Source organism: Loxodonta africana, chromosome 26, assembly GCF_030014295.1.
Source record: "Loxodonta africana isolate mLoxAfr1 chromosome 26, mLoxAfr1.hap2, whole genome shotgun sequence".
NCBI lineage: Eukaryota > Metazoa > Chordata > Mammalia > Proboscidea > Elephantidae > Loxodonta > Loxodonta africana.
In genome coordinates this window covers 37,463,759-37,480,955 of record NC_087367.1, presented here as the reverse complement: position 1 = coordinate 37,480,955, position 17,197 = coordinate 37,463,759, and the positions used below count along the sequence as shown (strand labels likewise).

The 17,197-nt window shown below is 39.6% G+C and overlaps 1 protein-coding gene across 1 annotated transcript in view; it reads right to left on the bottom strand.

The window, feature by feature from the left end:
- COPB2 (COPI coat complex subunit beta 2) overlaps positions 1-17,197 on the bottom strand; it is a 58,155-nt gene that overhangs the window by 10,928 nt on the left and 30,030 nt on the right. Inside the window, exons 3-10 of the mRNA XM_010599483.3 lie at positions 8,485-8,571; positions 8,160-8,286; positions 7,136-7,284; positions 4,748-4,894; positions 3,732-3,831; positions 2,948-3,090; positions 2,352-2,551; positions 531-641 (exon numbers count right to left, since the gene is read on the bottom strand). Of these exons, the coding sequence (XP_010597785.1) occupies positions 531-641; positions 2,352-2,551; positions 2,948-3,090; positions 3,732-3,831; positions 4,748-4,894; positions 7,136-7,284; positions 8,160-8,286; positions 8,485-8,571 (1,064 nt within the window). The remainder of the gene's footprint in view (positions 1-530; positions 642-2,351; positions 2,552-2,947; positions 3,091-3,731; positions 3,832-4,747; positions 4,895-7,135; positions 7,285-8,159; positions 8,287-8,484; positions 8,572-17,197) is intronic.

The following is a 17,197-nucleotide window of genomic DNA, read 5'->3' as shown; positions in this document are numbered from 1 at the left end:
GCTCGTTTTGTTGCGAAAATAAAGTGGGGGTGAGGGATGGGGAGGCAAAACCAACAGAAAACTAGTTCTAACAAAGATTCAATAAGTTCTCATTAAGATGACATCAGACCACAGCATCTCTCCCAGCTAGTTCATACAGGGGCAGCAGCACCTTCAGGTTCTGTGTCCAGGGGCAAAAAGTTATAGGGAGGGCCTGCCAAAGACTTCATTTGAGGGCCTACTTTACCTTAAGCCCATAAGCACCAGGCCATGGGCACCATCAAGGAAATGGGTACTGGGCCCCCAGTTTAATGGAATTATCAGATCAGCTCAAGTAAGCCAGCTCAATACTGAATACAGAAAGGGCAAAGACAGCTCACATTGCACAGCTGCCTCTGACTGTAATCTTCCAATGGGCAGCTCAAGCGAGAACAGTTCTTTAACCTGGAGAAGCACAGCCCACACTGGGCAACAAGACCCTCTTTAATAGACTTGCATACATAACACCCATCTGCAAGAGGGTAAGCTGGATATCACATGGGCAAACTTACTCTGAAGAATCGTGGGCCCAAGCAAACTCCTGGGCAGACCCAAAGCTCTTATTTCTCAATGCCATCGCTGTGTAGATGATATACTCACCATCGCCACAAACCACAACAAACCTAGAAATTAAGCCAGAGAGGGGAATACAAAGAACTAACGATATAGAAGTTAAGAAACAACGATTCTCTATTTATGGTAAAATAATTCTAATAACAAATGTTATTTCAGTTGATTGATATAATTTAATCTAATATCTTTAAAATTATGCATTTCCTTGAATACCAAAACCAAACCTGTTGCTGTTGAGTCGATTCAGATTCATAGTGACCATATAGGGCAGAGGAGAACTGCCCCATAGTGTTTCCAAGGAGTGGCTGGTGTATTCAAACTGCTGGCCTTTTTTTGGTTAGCAGCTGATAAGCCACTAGGGCTCCTCTTTGAATACAGAGCTAAATAAACATTCTAGCCAATAAATCCAAAAGCAAATTATGAAGGTGGGGTTATTGCTATTGTAATGGCCTTCTCTTACAAACGAAGAAGCCTGGGGAGAAGATAAGAATGGCTGCAGATGTACAGGGAAAGGATTCTGATTACTTAGCTAGTATTTGTTGAGCATCAGTATTGCCTACCAGTTTGCTCGTTACCTTCACAGTATGAGAAGGCACTATCTTTTTACAGACTATCTTCATTTTAAAGCTGATCACTCAAATAAATAAAAATATCCCAATTTTTAAGTTTATCAAAATAAGATATCTTAATATTTAAATAATGAGCAAAAACAGAATGTTGTATATTCAAATAAAATTTCCTCAAAAAACACAAAACAGCTCTCTTTAGTTACTGTTTAGAATAATGTAATGGCTGTTACCAAAGGATTGCCAAAAGTAAAATGCAAAATTTATGGCAAAGAATGTTTCCTGATATTGAGAGAAAAATATATACCATATTTTTAATGCAAATAATGCAAGCCTATACATTTGTTTGCCAGCTGCATCCTCCCCAGCCCTCCTCTGCCGTGAGGCACTTTCTTAAGCCTGCTATGCTAATTTTTTAGAGCAACATGTAAAAATAAATTGGCACAGCAGCACTTACGAAAATATCTCACAGGGAAAGGGCACAGTTGACAAACAAATAGTAGGAGGCGCATGTTATTTGCATAAAAATATGGTAATGCTTTCCTAAGCTTCATAAGATACTCATATTACAAATAATTATGGATACCATTTACTGCACTAGGTATCATACTTGGTTTATATACTTGGGCAGCATTATAAGATGCCCAGACCTACTGTAAAATAATTTATAGCTTCACAGTTTAAACCCAGTGTGTTAGAAACTCCTTTCTTATAAGATGTTCAGTGCTTCATAAACCTTAGTGATAAAACAGAACTTAGAATTTAAATTCCAAATAAGAAGCAGAGTTAATACCAATCCCAGAACTTTCTGAAGAGCCATCTCCCTTAAGAGCAATGAGTCAGCCAGCATATAGAGAACACCTACTAAGTCTTAGGATAAGACATGGTCATCATCCTCAAAGAAGCTCAAGGACACAAACTCAACACATTTGAAATAAGAGTAATCACCAAATTATTTAACTGCTCAGAACTGTGTGGTATAGGAAAGGCCAGAGGGCAGATGCATGTCACTTCACATGCCAACTCCATCAACTGGCATGGCTGCCTACAGCTGTGTTAAGGATTCTAAGGCCAGGACAAAACTCAATGAGAAAAATTAGAGATGGCTGCCATAGGGTAGGGTGACATATGTACTGGAGAGGGAATCTCTGCTCTAACATACACAGGCACTCAGAGATTTCTATGATAGCTTACCGTCCATTAGGATTGTGCTGAATAGTCTGAGGGTATATTTCACAACTGCCCATATCCTTTACTGCCAGCGGCAGTCTTTCTCCATCTTTAATTTCAGCATCTCCCATTGCTTTCAGGTTGGCCTGCTGGACTTCTGAATGCTTGGCCCAAATTATCTTTCCATTGGCATCCATGGACATGGCAGGTTCCTCCCGACCAAGCTAGAAGAATGACAAATGGCTCTTAGCAATGAAAACCAAAAACCAAACCCACTGCTGTCAAATCAATTCCGACTCATAGCAACCCTAAAGGACAGGGTAGAACTGCCCCATAGTGTTTCCAAGGAGCGCCTGGCAGATTTGAACTGTTGACCTTTTGGTCAGCAGCCATAGCTCTTAACCACTATGCCACCAGGGTTTCCTAGCAATGAAAAGGAAAAACAAAATAGACATTCTTATTTCATTTAACAGACAGCTTTACTTCCTTTCTCCCATTTTAGATCTTCAGTGCTTAAAGAAAGAAGTACCAATTTAACAAAACTGGTGACTCGGAAAAGGTGGTACTAAAACACTAGAAAAACTGCTTCTCCTATGTCCATCTATTTAGATAGGCATTACCTTCACAATGATGCTCCCTTCATCATACCCCAAAGCAACATTGTTGGACCCTCTTAGACTGGCCACACACCACACCCTTTCCATTCCATAATTCAACGTGCTCTCAAGACGGTAGGTGCTTGAATGCCAAATACGCACTGTTCCTAAAAAGAACAATGTGAATATTCCCTTTTTATTTGAATATTCAAAAATGAACTGTCAGGTCAAACAGTCACAAGGAAGTCTTTCCAGTCAAACAGGAAATAATGCCTGCAGTTTAATGACCAATTTTTTGATATGTACTCTATAAGTGATTTTATAAAGCAACATAAATAACCCTAAAAAAAAAATTACAAGAAACAAAAATTAAGAGATGTGATTTTAAATGTGAATAACAGGATTTCCTGGGCAAAGGGCCTACTATGCACTAGGTGCTTTATACATGTGATCTCTTTTCACTGTCACTATAATCCTATGAGGAGGAGGTTTGTTCCATTTCATAATTTGCCCAAACCACATATCCAATAAACAGCACAGGCTAAATTTGACTCCAAAGCACATTCTTTTTTTAGTTTTTCTCTAGAACATCTGGGTATCCTCTTATTTAGGTGATAGAGTCAAAACACATTAGAATGATGATGATGACAATGATGCTCCTTTACTTTTTATAGCTCAAGTCCACTACTCTAGTAAAAATAACGAAATTCGTGGAAGCCTCCAATTAATTACAAGGCAGGGACACTACCTGGCTTAAAAATCTACTTAATATTTACAAGCACAAGAAAAAAAATACACTCTAACTTACCATCTTCTGAACCTGTGATGATGATTGGCAACTCTGGATGAAAACTGGCACAAGACACATTTTGGGCATGCCCCTCGAGTGTCTGCACACATGTTTTATTCTGTAATCAAGATACCGAAAAACTTTTTTATCAGTAAAAAACAAGTAACCCATCCTTAATCATCCTAATGTACAGTTATATCATAAATGACAATGGTAATGACAATCTAAATAGTATTCAGTATGGAAGTATCTGAAACAGAATTTTCTTGTTATGCACATGAATATTTTCTCCAGTTATTCCAGACAACACAGAAGCAAACGTAAAATAACCATCATGTTAAAAAAAAAAAAAAAATACTGGAAGATTTTGGTTTTTGTCTAAATATTATTCCCCAAATTCCTAGGATAACAAATTTTCCCCTTAACTCCAACAACTACTATCTGTGGACTAAGTAGAACGATGTTGCTTTAGACTTTAATATTTGTATTCTGGATTTAAATACAAATTTTAGTAAGTTTCAAATTAAAACTAGTTTTCTAGACCTCATTTAATTGACTGCTTACAGAAACTTTCCCAAATGACAACCAAAAAATAAAAATTTAAGAAAATCCTGAGATAAAAAGCACAGTAACAAGAGTTCACAGCAAGGTTACAAGAGTTGTACATGGCAAAATGATTTGTACCACGGATATGTCATGACGTCAATCATTCATTTGCTATACTTTTCAAATATAAATGATATTTTGCAAATGAGAATACTGGAGGAAGTCAGAATTTAAATTACAATGTTAAAACTTCTAATTTCTGCTTATAAATGAAAACTAAACACATTGGCATTTTATTTTAAAATCATGATATGCATTTGTTTTCATTTTTGTGAACAGTTTTGGAACTGCAATTTAGGTGCAAATACTGAGGCTTTAAGTTACTATGCTATCATTAGAAATCAACATCCTAAGTTTTAACTCTCTTGTAAACAATGGTAAGAACCGTATCTAACATACGGCAAGTGAGGTTATAAAAAAAACTGTACCTGATAGTCCCATATTTTAACAAGACGGTCATCTGCACCTGAAATGAGGTACGGTTTGTCGCCACCACTGTAGTAATCAATGCAATTCACACCTTTCTCGTGTCCCTCCAGAGTGAAGTTTGGTGATGAAGAGCCCAGCTGCCAAACCTTCAGAGTGCAAGAGCATCAGCTAGTCAATACGGGGACTCACCTTTCAAAAGGTGGCACCACCATTCTTCTGACTATTACGTAAAACACCAAAGCCCAAGAAAGAGAGAGAGAAGCTGAGGCGCGTTCATTTTTTCCACTTGTCTGTTTTCCTCACTTTACTTGAATTTTCAGGGAACAGAATTTGCAGAGTTGCTATAGTGTTCACTGAAAATGCCAATTTCCAGGCTTCACCCTTAGCGATTATGATTCAGTTGATCTACAGCAAAGCCCAGGAATCTAGATTTTAAACAGACACCCTAGGTAATCTGCAGGCTACACTTTGAGAAACACTACCTTAAGGGTAGGAGATTGTTTTTAAGAGAGTGAACATAAAGCTAATAAAAGTGGCTCTAGTAAAACGTGTTAGGTGAAAATTACAGCTTAATTAAAAAATTAAAAGTAAAAAAAAATAAAAATTTTTTATTAGTAAAACGTGTTAGGTGAAAATTACAGCTTAATTAAAAAATTAAAAGTATGGAAATGTAGTAAAAAAATTACTAAAGTTTTATTTATTATTGAGCTTTATCTTTACAAATATTAATTGAGTGCCTACTATGTGGGAGGCCCTGTGTGGAGTACAAACCAAAAAAAATTGATTTCATTCAATTCCAACTCATAGCAACCCTATAGCAACCTTATAGGACACAGTAGAACTGCCCCACAGGGTTTCCAAGGAGCGCCTTATGGATTCGAACTGCCCATCTTTTGGTTAGCAGCAGTAGCTCTTAACCACTACGCAACCAGGGTTTCTGTGTGAAGTACAGAGATGTGAAATGAAACATTTATCACTTACTATATATAACAAACTTTACTGGAGCCAAAGATAAGACACTTGTTCTCAAGATAAGCCTCATGTAGTGAGGGAAGTCTAACTTCAAAGTTTCCAATCTATGTCAAAAGCAAGGACAATGAAAAATGTGAGGTCACAACCCTGAGATAACAATACCAAAAACCAAACCCACTGCCGTAGAGTCAATCCCGACTCATAGTGACCCCACAGGGTTTCCAAGGCTGTAAATCTCTATGGAAGCAGACTGCCACATCTTTGCTCCCGCGGAGCTGCTAGTGGTTTCAAACCACCAAACTTCTGGGTAGCAGCCGATCGCTTTAACCACATGAGCATACATGTGTAAGCAAAAGTTAATACAATACACAGATGTATTTTAAATATTATAACAGAAAAAGGAATATGGCTGCACTCACTGCAACATGTACTAAGCACGTATTTCAGGCAAAGCAGTATTCTGCCTGCCAGTGAGTGTCTGTTTGCAGGGGCAGGGGGTGACACGCAGTTCCTACACCAGACATCTGACATGTCAGAGGAGAAAAAGACACATTTCCAGAGATACATTAATTATGAAGGAGTGTGAAAATGGCTGTAATAGAGGCAAAAAACAGTAGAAGGAATGGGATGGGCATGGCTGACTCTGGCTAGAGGTGAAGAGAATGTCCGAAGAGAGTTTCTTAGAGTAAAGCCTTGTGCTAATAAGCCTTGATAAGTGAGTAGCTGCCCAGAGGAAAATGAATCAAAAAGGGAAAAATAAGAGGATGCAGGCAGAAGGAACAGTGGAATAATGTATGGTTCTGTGAACATCCATGCCACCTCTAGATGGTAAGTAGACCAGTCACAGGAGATATCTCATAACATTAAAAAAAAAAAAAAATAGCTGAGGCTAAAAGCGGAAAAAAAATTTTTTTACTAGCTGAGGCTAGTCTTGGAAAATCCTTACATTCCACACTAAGTCATTTGGACTTTATCCTCAGAAAGATTACTGAAAGCAGTATGAGGGAATGGAGTAAGAGAGAGAAAATGGTGGCAGATAGAATTTAAATATAAAATAGATTAGTAATCAGCAGAGGTCAACGATGAATATACTAAAAGGAAATGAAAGTAGTAATCTAAAAAAGATATCAGTATTTTTCTTATTCTGGGTTTCCAGAGGCTTAAAAAAGTCTGACAACATACTGCCTTCACATGGAAAAACACTCCTTTATTAAGGGCCACAAGTTGCCCACATTGTTTTTCTAAACAGAACATGCCCTTTTGGATCAAAATGAGAAGCTCTATTTTTATTTCAAAGTGAGTTTCTGGGACATTCTTCTAAGATAGGAATAACTTTCTGCGCAGCCAGCAGTAAAACACTAAAACAACTACATTTCGCCTACAATCATAACTGACCCAAACAGTTGACATCTTACCTTGATGGTCCTGTCCAAAGAAGCACTGGCAAACTGGTTGTTATCTTTGGGGTTGATCACAATCTGCATAACATAATGGGTGTGTCCTTCAAACACTTGGGAGCAACACCATTTTTTATCCCAGTCCCATAGCTTAATAAGCATGTCATCTGGGCCAAAAAAAAAGTCTCAAGTTAGTTGGAATTTCTATTTCTTTCATTTCAGCACTAAGACACAGAGTTTTTGTGCCTTTTAGGGTAGGAAACCTAACAACACAAATCATACATTCCAAGACTTAAGAAATAGAATGAGAACTGAATAGATTTTTCAAAATATTTATCTTAAAATAAATTTAACTCTCTACAGATGAGTGAAAATAAATAAAAGAGAAATTACAAACTAACAGCAAATATAGAAATCTTGTGACAAAATTTAAGAAAAACAGTGGTAAGATTTAAAGAGTGACAAAAGATCAACACAGGTTTGATTAGAGTCAAGGTATGTCTGAATAATGATGATAATGACTAGAGAAAAATCATTTGCTCTTCTGATACAAGATTAGTTAAAGCAGAAGTTGAGAATTACTTCTCAATTCTTAATTTAAAAATGCTTCACAGAGCTATTACCAATTCAGTACTACTTGTCTTAATTGTCCTTCAAAAGATTCACTGTTTTATACATAATAGGAAGGAGCAAACTAGTCTGAATGTAAAGATAAAGCTGACTAGGGTATGGCAATCTGCCAAAAACTCACTCATCAGCATGTAAATGACCTTCCTGTTCATCAGATGTTTAGGCACCTAGATCTTCAGGTCTTCCCTGACAGGGATCTGAGCAATTGCTATACAAATCCTTGGTACTGTTGATATTTCATTAAAATACAAAAGCAAGTAGTACTAACACAGCATGTTAATAGATTTAAATAGCTTAAAGACTGCTGGAATTAGAACTCTACTTGTAACAGCTGTAAAAGAAGAGCATGTCTCACCAAATGAAAATGAATTACCAGAAGAGATGTACATGACAAAAAGGGGTCATCTCTTACCGCTGCTAGTTAGAATGAAAGGTTGGGTTGGGTGAACAGCAATACATCGAATGTAGTCTGAGTGTGCTTCAAACATATGAACTCTCTCCAGAGTATTGTAATTGAACACTCTAATCTGCATGTCATCCTGAAAATGAAAGTTTTAAAGCCATCATCGCTATTATGAAGTAAATGGCAAGAAAAACTATTACAGACTCAAGGAATGAAGTCCATGTTTTAAAATATTGTGGCAAAAATAAAAAATTAGGAATTAAAATTCTGCAACTCATTTATACAATCATTGACCAATTCAGAAAATGGATTACAGAGACATGGAATTACTTACCGCTCCTGTCACAACCCAATTCTTCCTTGCAACAAACTTTGCAGCTCGAACGGGAAGGTCACACACTTCAAACGTCTTCACCAGTGTCTTAAAATTTAACAATATACACTTTGAGTTATGAGAAAATAACTGAAAAATCTATTCTACTGTATTTAAACACTCAATTATTTAGATCACTTTAAAAATATTCTCTGGCTAAAATATGAAAGCTCAATATTCAAACAAAAAATAAGGAAATAATCTTTAACAGGTTCAAAATTGAGATACTTTTAAAAGAAGCAGAGTATTTGGTGAATTAATTTAGTTTCTTCTACTTTAAATTAAACCCATAAAAGTGACTCAAAACAAGATATAATTCCTTTGTACACTTCAGCAATATGCCTCCATGTTTATTCCTTTTTAGTGAGGTATGACAAAGTGATTCTGCTCACAGTGAAACTATATACATATATACATCTATGTTTTTTTTTTTATAATACATAAAGATAGAAACATAGGAGAACCTCCTGGAAATAGTAGAAATGAATGCACCTTTTTGACTTCCCTCTTTGATGACTTCTTTAAAATTCTGAAATCAGAGGACTTCCGGCCAACACGGTGCAATAGACAGACGCACCACACTATCCCTCCATAGCAAAGACACGAAAAGCTAAGTAAAACAGAGACAAATGCCATTCCTGGAACCTGAAGTCCCAAATGAAGAGATGGAGATCTCAGCCAACCACTGAATAGAATAAGAAATTGATACAGGACAAAGAGCAAGCAGAGATGTGTGTGGAGGGTCCCATTGGCTAATGCAGCACAGATCCACCATCTTGGACTCCAGTCGGGGATCAGCAGACAGGAAACATGGGAAAGCAGCTTCGGGAAACTCTTAACAGGAGACAGAGCACCGGTAACCAGCGATACATGCTTTCCCACCCCTGATTCTCTCCCCACTGCTCTACCTCCGAGCTTCCTGCTGGCTGCGGTGGCCCAGCCGCCTGGGAAGTGCAGTGTTTGTGCTGCTTGGATTCACCCCACCCACGCTGGAGATCAGCGGACAGGGAGTACAGGAAATCAGCTTCACGAAGTTCCCAGCAAACAACAGACCACCCGGTAACAAGCGATACGCTTTCCTAGCCGCGCCCCCCGCCCCACCTTTTCCCCCACTTTCGACCTTCTCTGCTTCCCGCCAGCTCCAGTATCTTGGCCAGGAGGCAACTGCTTTGGCCTCAGGCTGCTTGAATTCACCCTGCCTACACTGGCCAGGTCCCTGAGGTGGTGTTGGTTCTTTCCGTTTCTTTTGGTTTCTTCTGTGCCTCCTACCACCTCCCCCTCCTTTCTCTAGAACACCTGGCTCCGTGTAGCCATCTTTCCTTTTTCCTGAAAGGCTGTGAAGCCACGCTCAACTGGGGAACCACTCCCCCAGCCTGCAACACCATTCCGGTGGGATCCCTTGGGCTTTTTTCCCCTTGTTTTGCTTTGTTCTGTTTGTTTGTTTTTCTTTTTGTAGCTTGGGAGCCCCTTCTAGCTGGGCTGCACTGCACAGCTTTGGAGCCACTCCGCCAATCTCTGCAGCTGTGCAGGTGGGACCCCTGGGGGTATTTCATTTTTTCTTCTTTTTTTTTTCTTTTCTCTTTTTCCCTTTCTGTCTGTCTTCATTTCTCAGTTCTCTACAATTATCTTCTTTTCCTGTCTCCTGAATACCTGGTGCTGTGTGACATTTATTCCCCCTCTAGCCAAGCTATACTGCACGGCCTGGGAGCCACTTTCCCAGTCTTAGCAGCCCCATTGGTGGAACTCCGGGACTCCTGGGGACTTTTCTTTTCTTTTTCTCTTTTCCAAATTTTTATCTAGTTATTTTTTTCTTTCTTCTTCCTTTTCTCTATTTCTCAGTTTCGCATCTCTCCACTCCAATGGCAAGCTTCCTTATTAGCGCTCTTTTTTTCTCTTTCTTTGCTTGCTTCTTTCTTTTTGGCTCCTGTTTTTCTCTCCTCTCTTCTTTCCCATACCCCCATTAGCTCCACATATCACAACCACCCCCCTCTTTCCTGCCTACCTGCACCATGCACTGAACATCATACCCCCGAACAGCACAGGCACAGCCTACTGGAACCTGCCCAGCACTGATTCCTGGCTGACCCTGTTGGCCCTAGTATGTGCCACAAACAACCCATCCCAGACCCTCCCCTTCAGCTAGACCTGCCCTGCTGTACCACAGCTGAATGCCTGGCCCTGCCCTTGGACAAGGAGGTGAAAAGTATCGTGACTACAGACGAGCACACAACAAAGAACACATAGCCCACCTGCTCAGACATAACCAAATAAAACAAAAAAACAGGACAACTCAAACAAATCTAGAATCAAGAAACAAAGAAAATAACTACCAAATGTCCTGAAAACAGCAGATAATATCAAAGCATATAAAAAAAAGGACAGGATGGGTCCAGTGGGAGTCCAAAATAAAACACCAGATGACTTTCCACTAGAAGAAAAGGTGCTAGAACTACCTGACAGGGAATTCAAATCTCTATTATTCAGAGCAATCCAAGAGTTGAAGCAAAAAGCAGACAAAAATGAGGAAAAAATAGAGAAATTTATGGAAAAGGCAGATAAATTCATGGAAGATACAAAGAAATGGAACAATTCAGGAAAATAACACAGGAAAAAAATGCCAAAATAAATTCACAACCAGAAGTCATACAAAAACAAAAATTAGAAACCCAAAGGTTAAAGATTTCAGAAATAGACAGCATCATAGAAGAGCTGAGGAGCAGGTTTGAAATGATGAAAGACAGAATCAGCAAAATTGAAGACAAACACTTGGCTACAACTCTGTTTGAAGAAAAACTGGAAAAAAGAATGAAGAAAAATGAAGAAACCCTGAGAATAATGTGGGATACAATCAGAACCAAAAATTTTTGAGTGATCAGAGTTCCAGTACAGGGAGAGAAAACAGAAAACACAGAGAGGATCATTGAAAAATTGCTGACAGAAAACTTCCCTAATATCATGAATGATAAAAAGCTGACCATCCAAGAAGCTCAACAAACCCCATGCAGGATAGACCCCACAAGAAAAACACCAAGGCACAGCATAATCACACTTGCTAAAATCAAAGACAATTCTGTGAGCAGCTCAAAAAAAAACAAAAGTCACATACAGGGGAGAAACAATAAGACTAAACTCTGATTATTTGGCAGAAACCATGCAGGCAAGAAGACAATGGAATGACATATATAAAACCTTGAAAGAAAACAATTGCCAACCAGGAATAATATATCCTGCAAAACTTTTCATTTAAATATGATGGTGAAATTAGGACACTTTCAGATAAACAGAAATTAAGGGAATATGTAAAAACCAAACCAAACTTACAAGAATTATTAAAGGGAGTCCTTCAGTCTGAAGGCAACCAACATCAGACTACAGCCTGAATCTAGGACGCAAGATTGTACCAGCCAGATATCAACCTAGGAAATGAACTCTCAAGGGCTACCCAAAACCAAAACAATTGCAACAGGGAATCAGAGAAGTTAATCAGTAAATGACAACAATGTCAGAACAATGAAAGAGGGACTAAACAGTATAGGTATAGAACTCTGTAATGGAGTATGTCTTAGTTATCTAGTGCTGCCATAACAGAAATACCACAAGTGGATGGCTTTAACAAAGAGAAATTTATTTCCTCACAGTAAAGTAGGCTAAAAGTCCAAATTCAGGGTGTCAGCTCCAAGGGACAGCATTCTCTGTCGGCTCTGAAGGAAGATTCCTTGTCCTCAAACTTCCCCCGTTTTAGGAGCTTCTCAGGCACAGGGACCCCGGGCCCAAAGGACGTGCTCTGTTCCTGGTGCTGCTTTCTTGGTGGTATGAGGTCGCCAGCTCTCTGCTTGCTTCCCCTTCATCTCTTGAGATAAAAGGTGGTGCAGGCTATACCACAGGGAAACCCCCTTTACCTTGGATTGGGAGGTGACCTGAGTAACGCTGGTGTAAAAATCCAACCCTAATCCTCTCAACATAAAATTACAATCACAAAATGGAGGACAACCACAAAATACTGGAAATCATGGCCTAAGAAACTTTACACATATTTTTTGGGGGGACACAATTCAATCTATGACAGAGAGGAAGGCAAGGTGATACCAAGTAATAATAAATGGTTTAAACCTAGGAAGATAAGGGTAAATTTGAAGGTAACCACAAAGAAAGTTAACAAACCTACTCATCAAAATAAAGAAGAAAAACGTAAAGTCTGAATAAAACCAAAATCTACAAAAACAAAAGAAATGAAAAAGAAATCCACAAACAAAAGGAACTCAGCACAGGACATTATGCTGAGTGAAATAAGTCAAACACAAAAGAACAAACACTGTATGAGACCACTACTGTAAAAACTCATGAAAAGGTTTACATACAAAAACAAAACAATCTTTGATGGTTAGGAGGGAGGGGAGGGGTGGAGATGGAAAAACACTTAACAGATAAAAGATAAGTGGTAACTTTGGTAAAGGGTAAAATAATACACAATACTGGGGAAGTCAGCCCAACCTGTACCAGCCAAGTCCATGGTAGCTCCATAGACACATCAAAACTTGCTGAGGGACTGAATTGTTGAGCTGGGGGTGGTGGGGATCATGGTCTCAGGGAACATGTAGCTCAACTGACATAAAAGAGTTTATAAAGAAAATGTTCTACATTCTACTTTGGTGAGTAGCTTCTAGGGTCTTAAAAGCCTGTAAGCAGCCATCTAAGATACCCCACTGGTCTCACCCCTTCGGGAGCAAGGAATAATAAAGAAAACTAAAGACACAAGGGGAAGATTAGACCAAAGAAATAATGGACCACATCTACCATGGCCTCCACAAGACTGAGTCCAGTACAGTGAGATGGTGCCTGGCTACCACCACTGAGTGCTTTGACAGGGATCAAAATAGAGGGTCCTAGGCAGAGCTGGAGAAAAGTATAGAACAAAATTCTAACTCAAAAAGAAAGACCAGACTTGCTGGCCTGACAGAGGCTAGAGAAACCCTGAGAGTACGGTCCCCGGACATCCTTTCAGCTCAGTAATGAGGCCACTCCTGAGGTTCACCCTTCAGCCAAAGACTGAACAGGGCCATGGAACAAAACGAGACTAAAGGGGCGCACCAGTCCTGGGGTAGGGACTGGACGGCAGGAGGGAAAAGGAAAGCTGGTAATAGGGAACCCAGGGTTGAGAAGGGAGCCTTGACATGTGGTGGGGTTGTTAACCAATGTCATACAACAATGTGTATACTAATTGTTTGATGAGAAACCAGTTTGTTCTGTAAACCTTTGTCTAAAGTTCAATAAAAAGAAAATAAGTGAATAAATGAAATAAAATTCTGAAATCAAACTATCATTTTACAATCCTTCTTTTTGTACCAGACAGCAATGATGAAATAGCAAGGGAACACAGCACAATCTTACTGTTTAAATGACCATGTGCATTTTTGCCTTAAAAAAAAAAAAAAAAAAAGAACAGGGACTGGTTCACAAGAATTGTTGAGCTTATTCTTGCTTCCCAAGTCTGACTTCAGTTTCTTCAGATAAGGACTGAATGAATGCGGATGTTAGTCCATGCTATATTACTGTAACCAGATGAATACGACATAGACACTGAAGGCAGAAAGTACCAGAAAGAACATGCAATCTACATGGCAGAAAAATGCACAAAAGCTCATGCAGAACCAACAAACCCTGGGATCTGCTGAGCAGTGAAAATAAGGCAGGTGTAGAACAAGCAGTCATGGTTCAACACCTGGTTAGGTGCTGTCCAGTCAGCTGGAACTCATGGCGACCCTATGTACAACAGAACGACCCTATGCCAGGTCCTGTGCTATCCTCACAACTGTTGCTATGTTTGAGTCTGTTGTCGCAGACTGTGTCAACCCATCTCAGTGAAGGTCTTCCTCTTTCTCAATGACCCTGATGAAGTCTCATCATCTTTGCTTCTAAGGAGCATTCTGGCTGTATTTCTTCCAAGACAGATCTGTACATTCTTCTGGCAGTCCCTGGTACATACAATATTCTTCTCCAGCACCAATTCTTCTTCGGTCTTCCTTATTCATTGTCCAGCTTTCACATGCATATGAGGCTACTGAAAATAGAATGGCTTGGGTAGGGTGTACCTTAGTACTTAAAGTGACACCTTTGCTTTTTAATACTTTAAAGAGATCTTTTGCAGATTTGCCCAATGCAATATGTCATTTGATTTGACTGCTGCTTTTATGGTTGTTGATTGTGGAACCAAGTAAAATGAAATCCTTGACAACTTCAATATTTTCTCTGTTTATCATGATGTTGCCTATTGGTCCAGTAGTGAGGATTTCTGTTTTCTTTATGTTGAAGTATAATCCATACTGAAGGCTATGGTCTTTGATCTTCATCAGTAAGTGCTTCAAGTCCTCTTTGCTTTCAGCAAGCAAGGTTCTGTCATCTGCATACCACAGGTTGTTAATGAGTCCTCCTCCAGTCCTGATGCCACATTCTCCTTCATATAGTCCAGCTTCTCAAATTATTTGCTCAGCACATAGACTGAGTAAGTATGGTGAAAGGATACAACACATACCTCTCCTGACTTTAACGCATGTGGTATCCCCTTGTTCTGTTCAAACAACTGCCTCTTGGTCTATGTACATGAGCACAATTAAGCGTTCTGGTACTCACATTCTTCACAATGTTACTCACGGTTTGTTATGAATCTGTAAAAATGGCTTGGGGCAGTGTCTGACCTCCTACAACCTCACAAGGTGGAAGGAGAACCAAGATAAACAACCCAAGGCGGATTCCTATGAGGCGGAGGTCGGATATGCCTCCTCTCTGCACCATCTTTACCAACTCTGACCCTAACCGTTCCTACCACAGCACTCTCTACTGGGTTCGATAACTCATTGCAATGGCCACGGAGAACTCACAGACCATACTCATGATTATGGGGTTTATTAGGGAAGTAACAGGTTACAATTTAGGCTCAGGAACACTCAAGGATACAGTTTTTCTATCAGGACAGCCTCTTCCCAGCCGTCCTCACAGGCACACCTCTCCTTGGTGCTAGGTCTCTCTCTGTGGGCCAGGAAGCCCACCATACCATCTCCAGCTGCCAGGTCTCTCCTGCCACTCACTTTTTACCATCTTTGGGGTTTCAGCTCTCTCTCTCTGTCTCCTGCTCCCAGGAGCTTCTCAGCACAGGTATCCCAGGCCCAAAGGACATGCTGGATCCTGGCCGTTCTTCCTTGGCGGTGGTAGGATCCTCCTCTCTGCTATGGAATTGGCTGTCTTTTAAGGCAAAACTAACCAATCCCCTTGGTAGGCACAATTACCCTATCATACAGTCCCACCCAATCACCTGGGTGGAAGTTATAAGGCCATTTCTAGAAAGGCCCCACATAAAAGTAATTAATTGCAGCACAGACCCACACAGTTGAATGCCTTGGCATAGTCAATAAAACACAGGTAAACATCTTTCTGGTATTCTCTGCTTTTAGCCAAGGTCCATTTGGCATCAGCAATGATATCACTTGTTCTGCGTCCCAATCGGGCTTGAATTTCTGTCAGTTCCCTGTCGATTTACTACTTCAACCATTTTTGAATTATCTTCAGCAAAATTTTACTTGTGTGTGATATTAATGATATTGTTCAATAATTTCCACATTCTTTTGGACCACCTTTCTTTGGAAAAGGCATAAACATGGATCTCTTCCAGTCAGTTGGCCAGGTAGCTGTCTTCTAAGTTCCTGGCATAGACAAGTGAGTACCTTCAGCTCTGCATTCATTTGTTGAAACATCTCAATTGGTGTTCTCTCAGTTCCTGAAGACTTGTTTTTCACCAACGCCTTCAGTGCACCTTGGACTTGTTCCTTCGGTGCTATCAGTTCTTGATCATACGCTACCTCCTGAAATGGCTAAACACTGACCAATTCTTTTTGGTACAGTGATTCTGTATATTCCTTCCATCTTCTTTTGATGCTTTCAGCATCATTCAATATTTCCCCATAGAATCTTTCAGTATTGCTACTTGAAGCTTTAACTTTTTCTTCAGTTCTTTTGGCTTGAGAAATGCCAACTTTCCTGACTTTAAATCATGCAGTAACCCCTGTTCTGTTCAAACAACTGCTTCTTGGTCTATGCACAGGTTCCTTATGAGCACAATTAAGTGTTGTGGAATTCACATTTTTCACAATGCTCACAGTTTGTTATGATCCACACAGTCGAATATCTCTCTATTTGAAATTCAAGTATTTTGAATTTACTTCCAAACCACTCCCCCCGCCCCGCCCCCCACCACCATCCTTTTTTGGACTCACTTAAGAATTTTGCTCTCAATATATGTGAATGCAAGTAACTCCTACTGGGGGTAATTAAAGAAAAAAAAAAAAAAAAAAAAACAGAAGGAACCAAAGACAAATCGATCATTCAAAAAAGACATTGAGAATCTACTGTAAGTCAGACACTGTGCCAGGTAGTGTGCCACGCTCTGGAGGAACAACAGAGAATAAGACTAGTGTAATTTCGGCCCTCAAAGAACCTTCAGTTTTGAAAGAAAGAAGAAAATTAAAAAACCAAATAAGATGATTTATGAAAGGGGAAGCAGATGGCAAGTGGGTGGGCAAAGACCGTGCAAAAGAAAAAAGGGAGGCAAGCAAAGAGGGTGACCCAGATAAAGTAGAGGTATAGTATTATCTTAATTATCTAGTGCTGCTACAACAGAAATGTC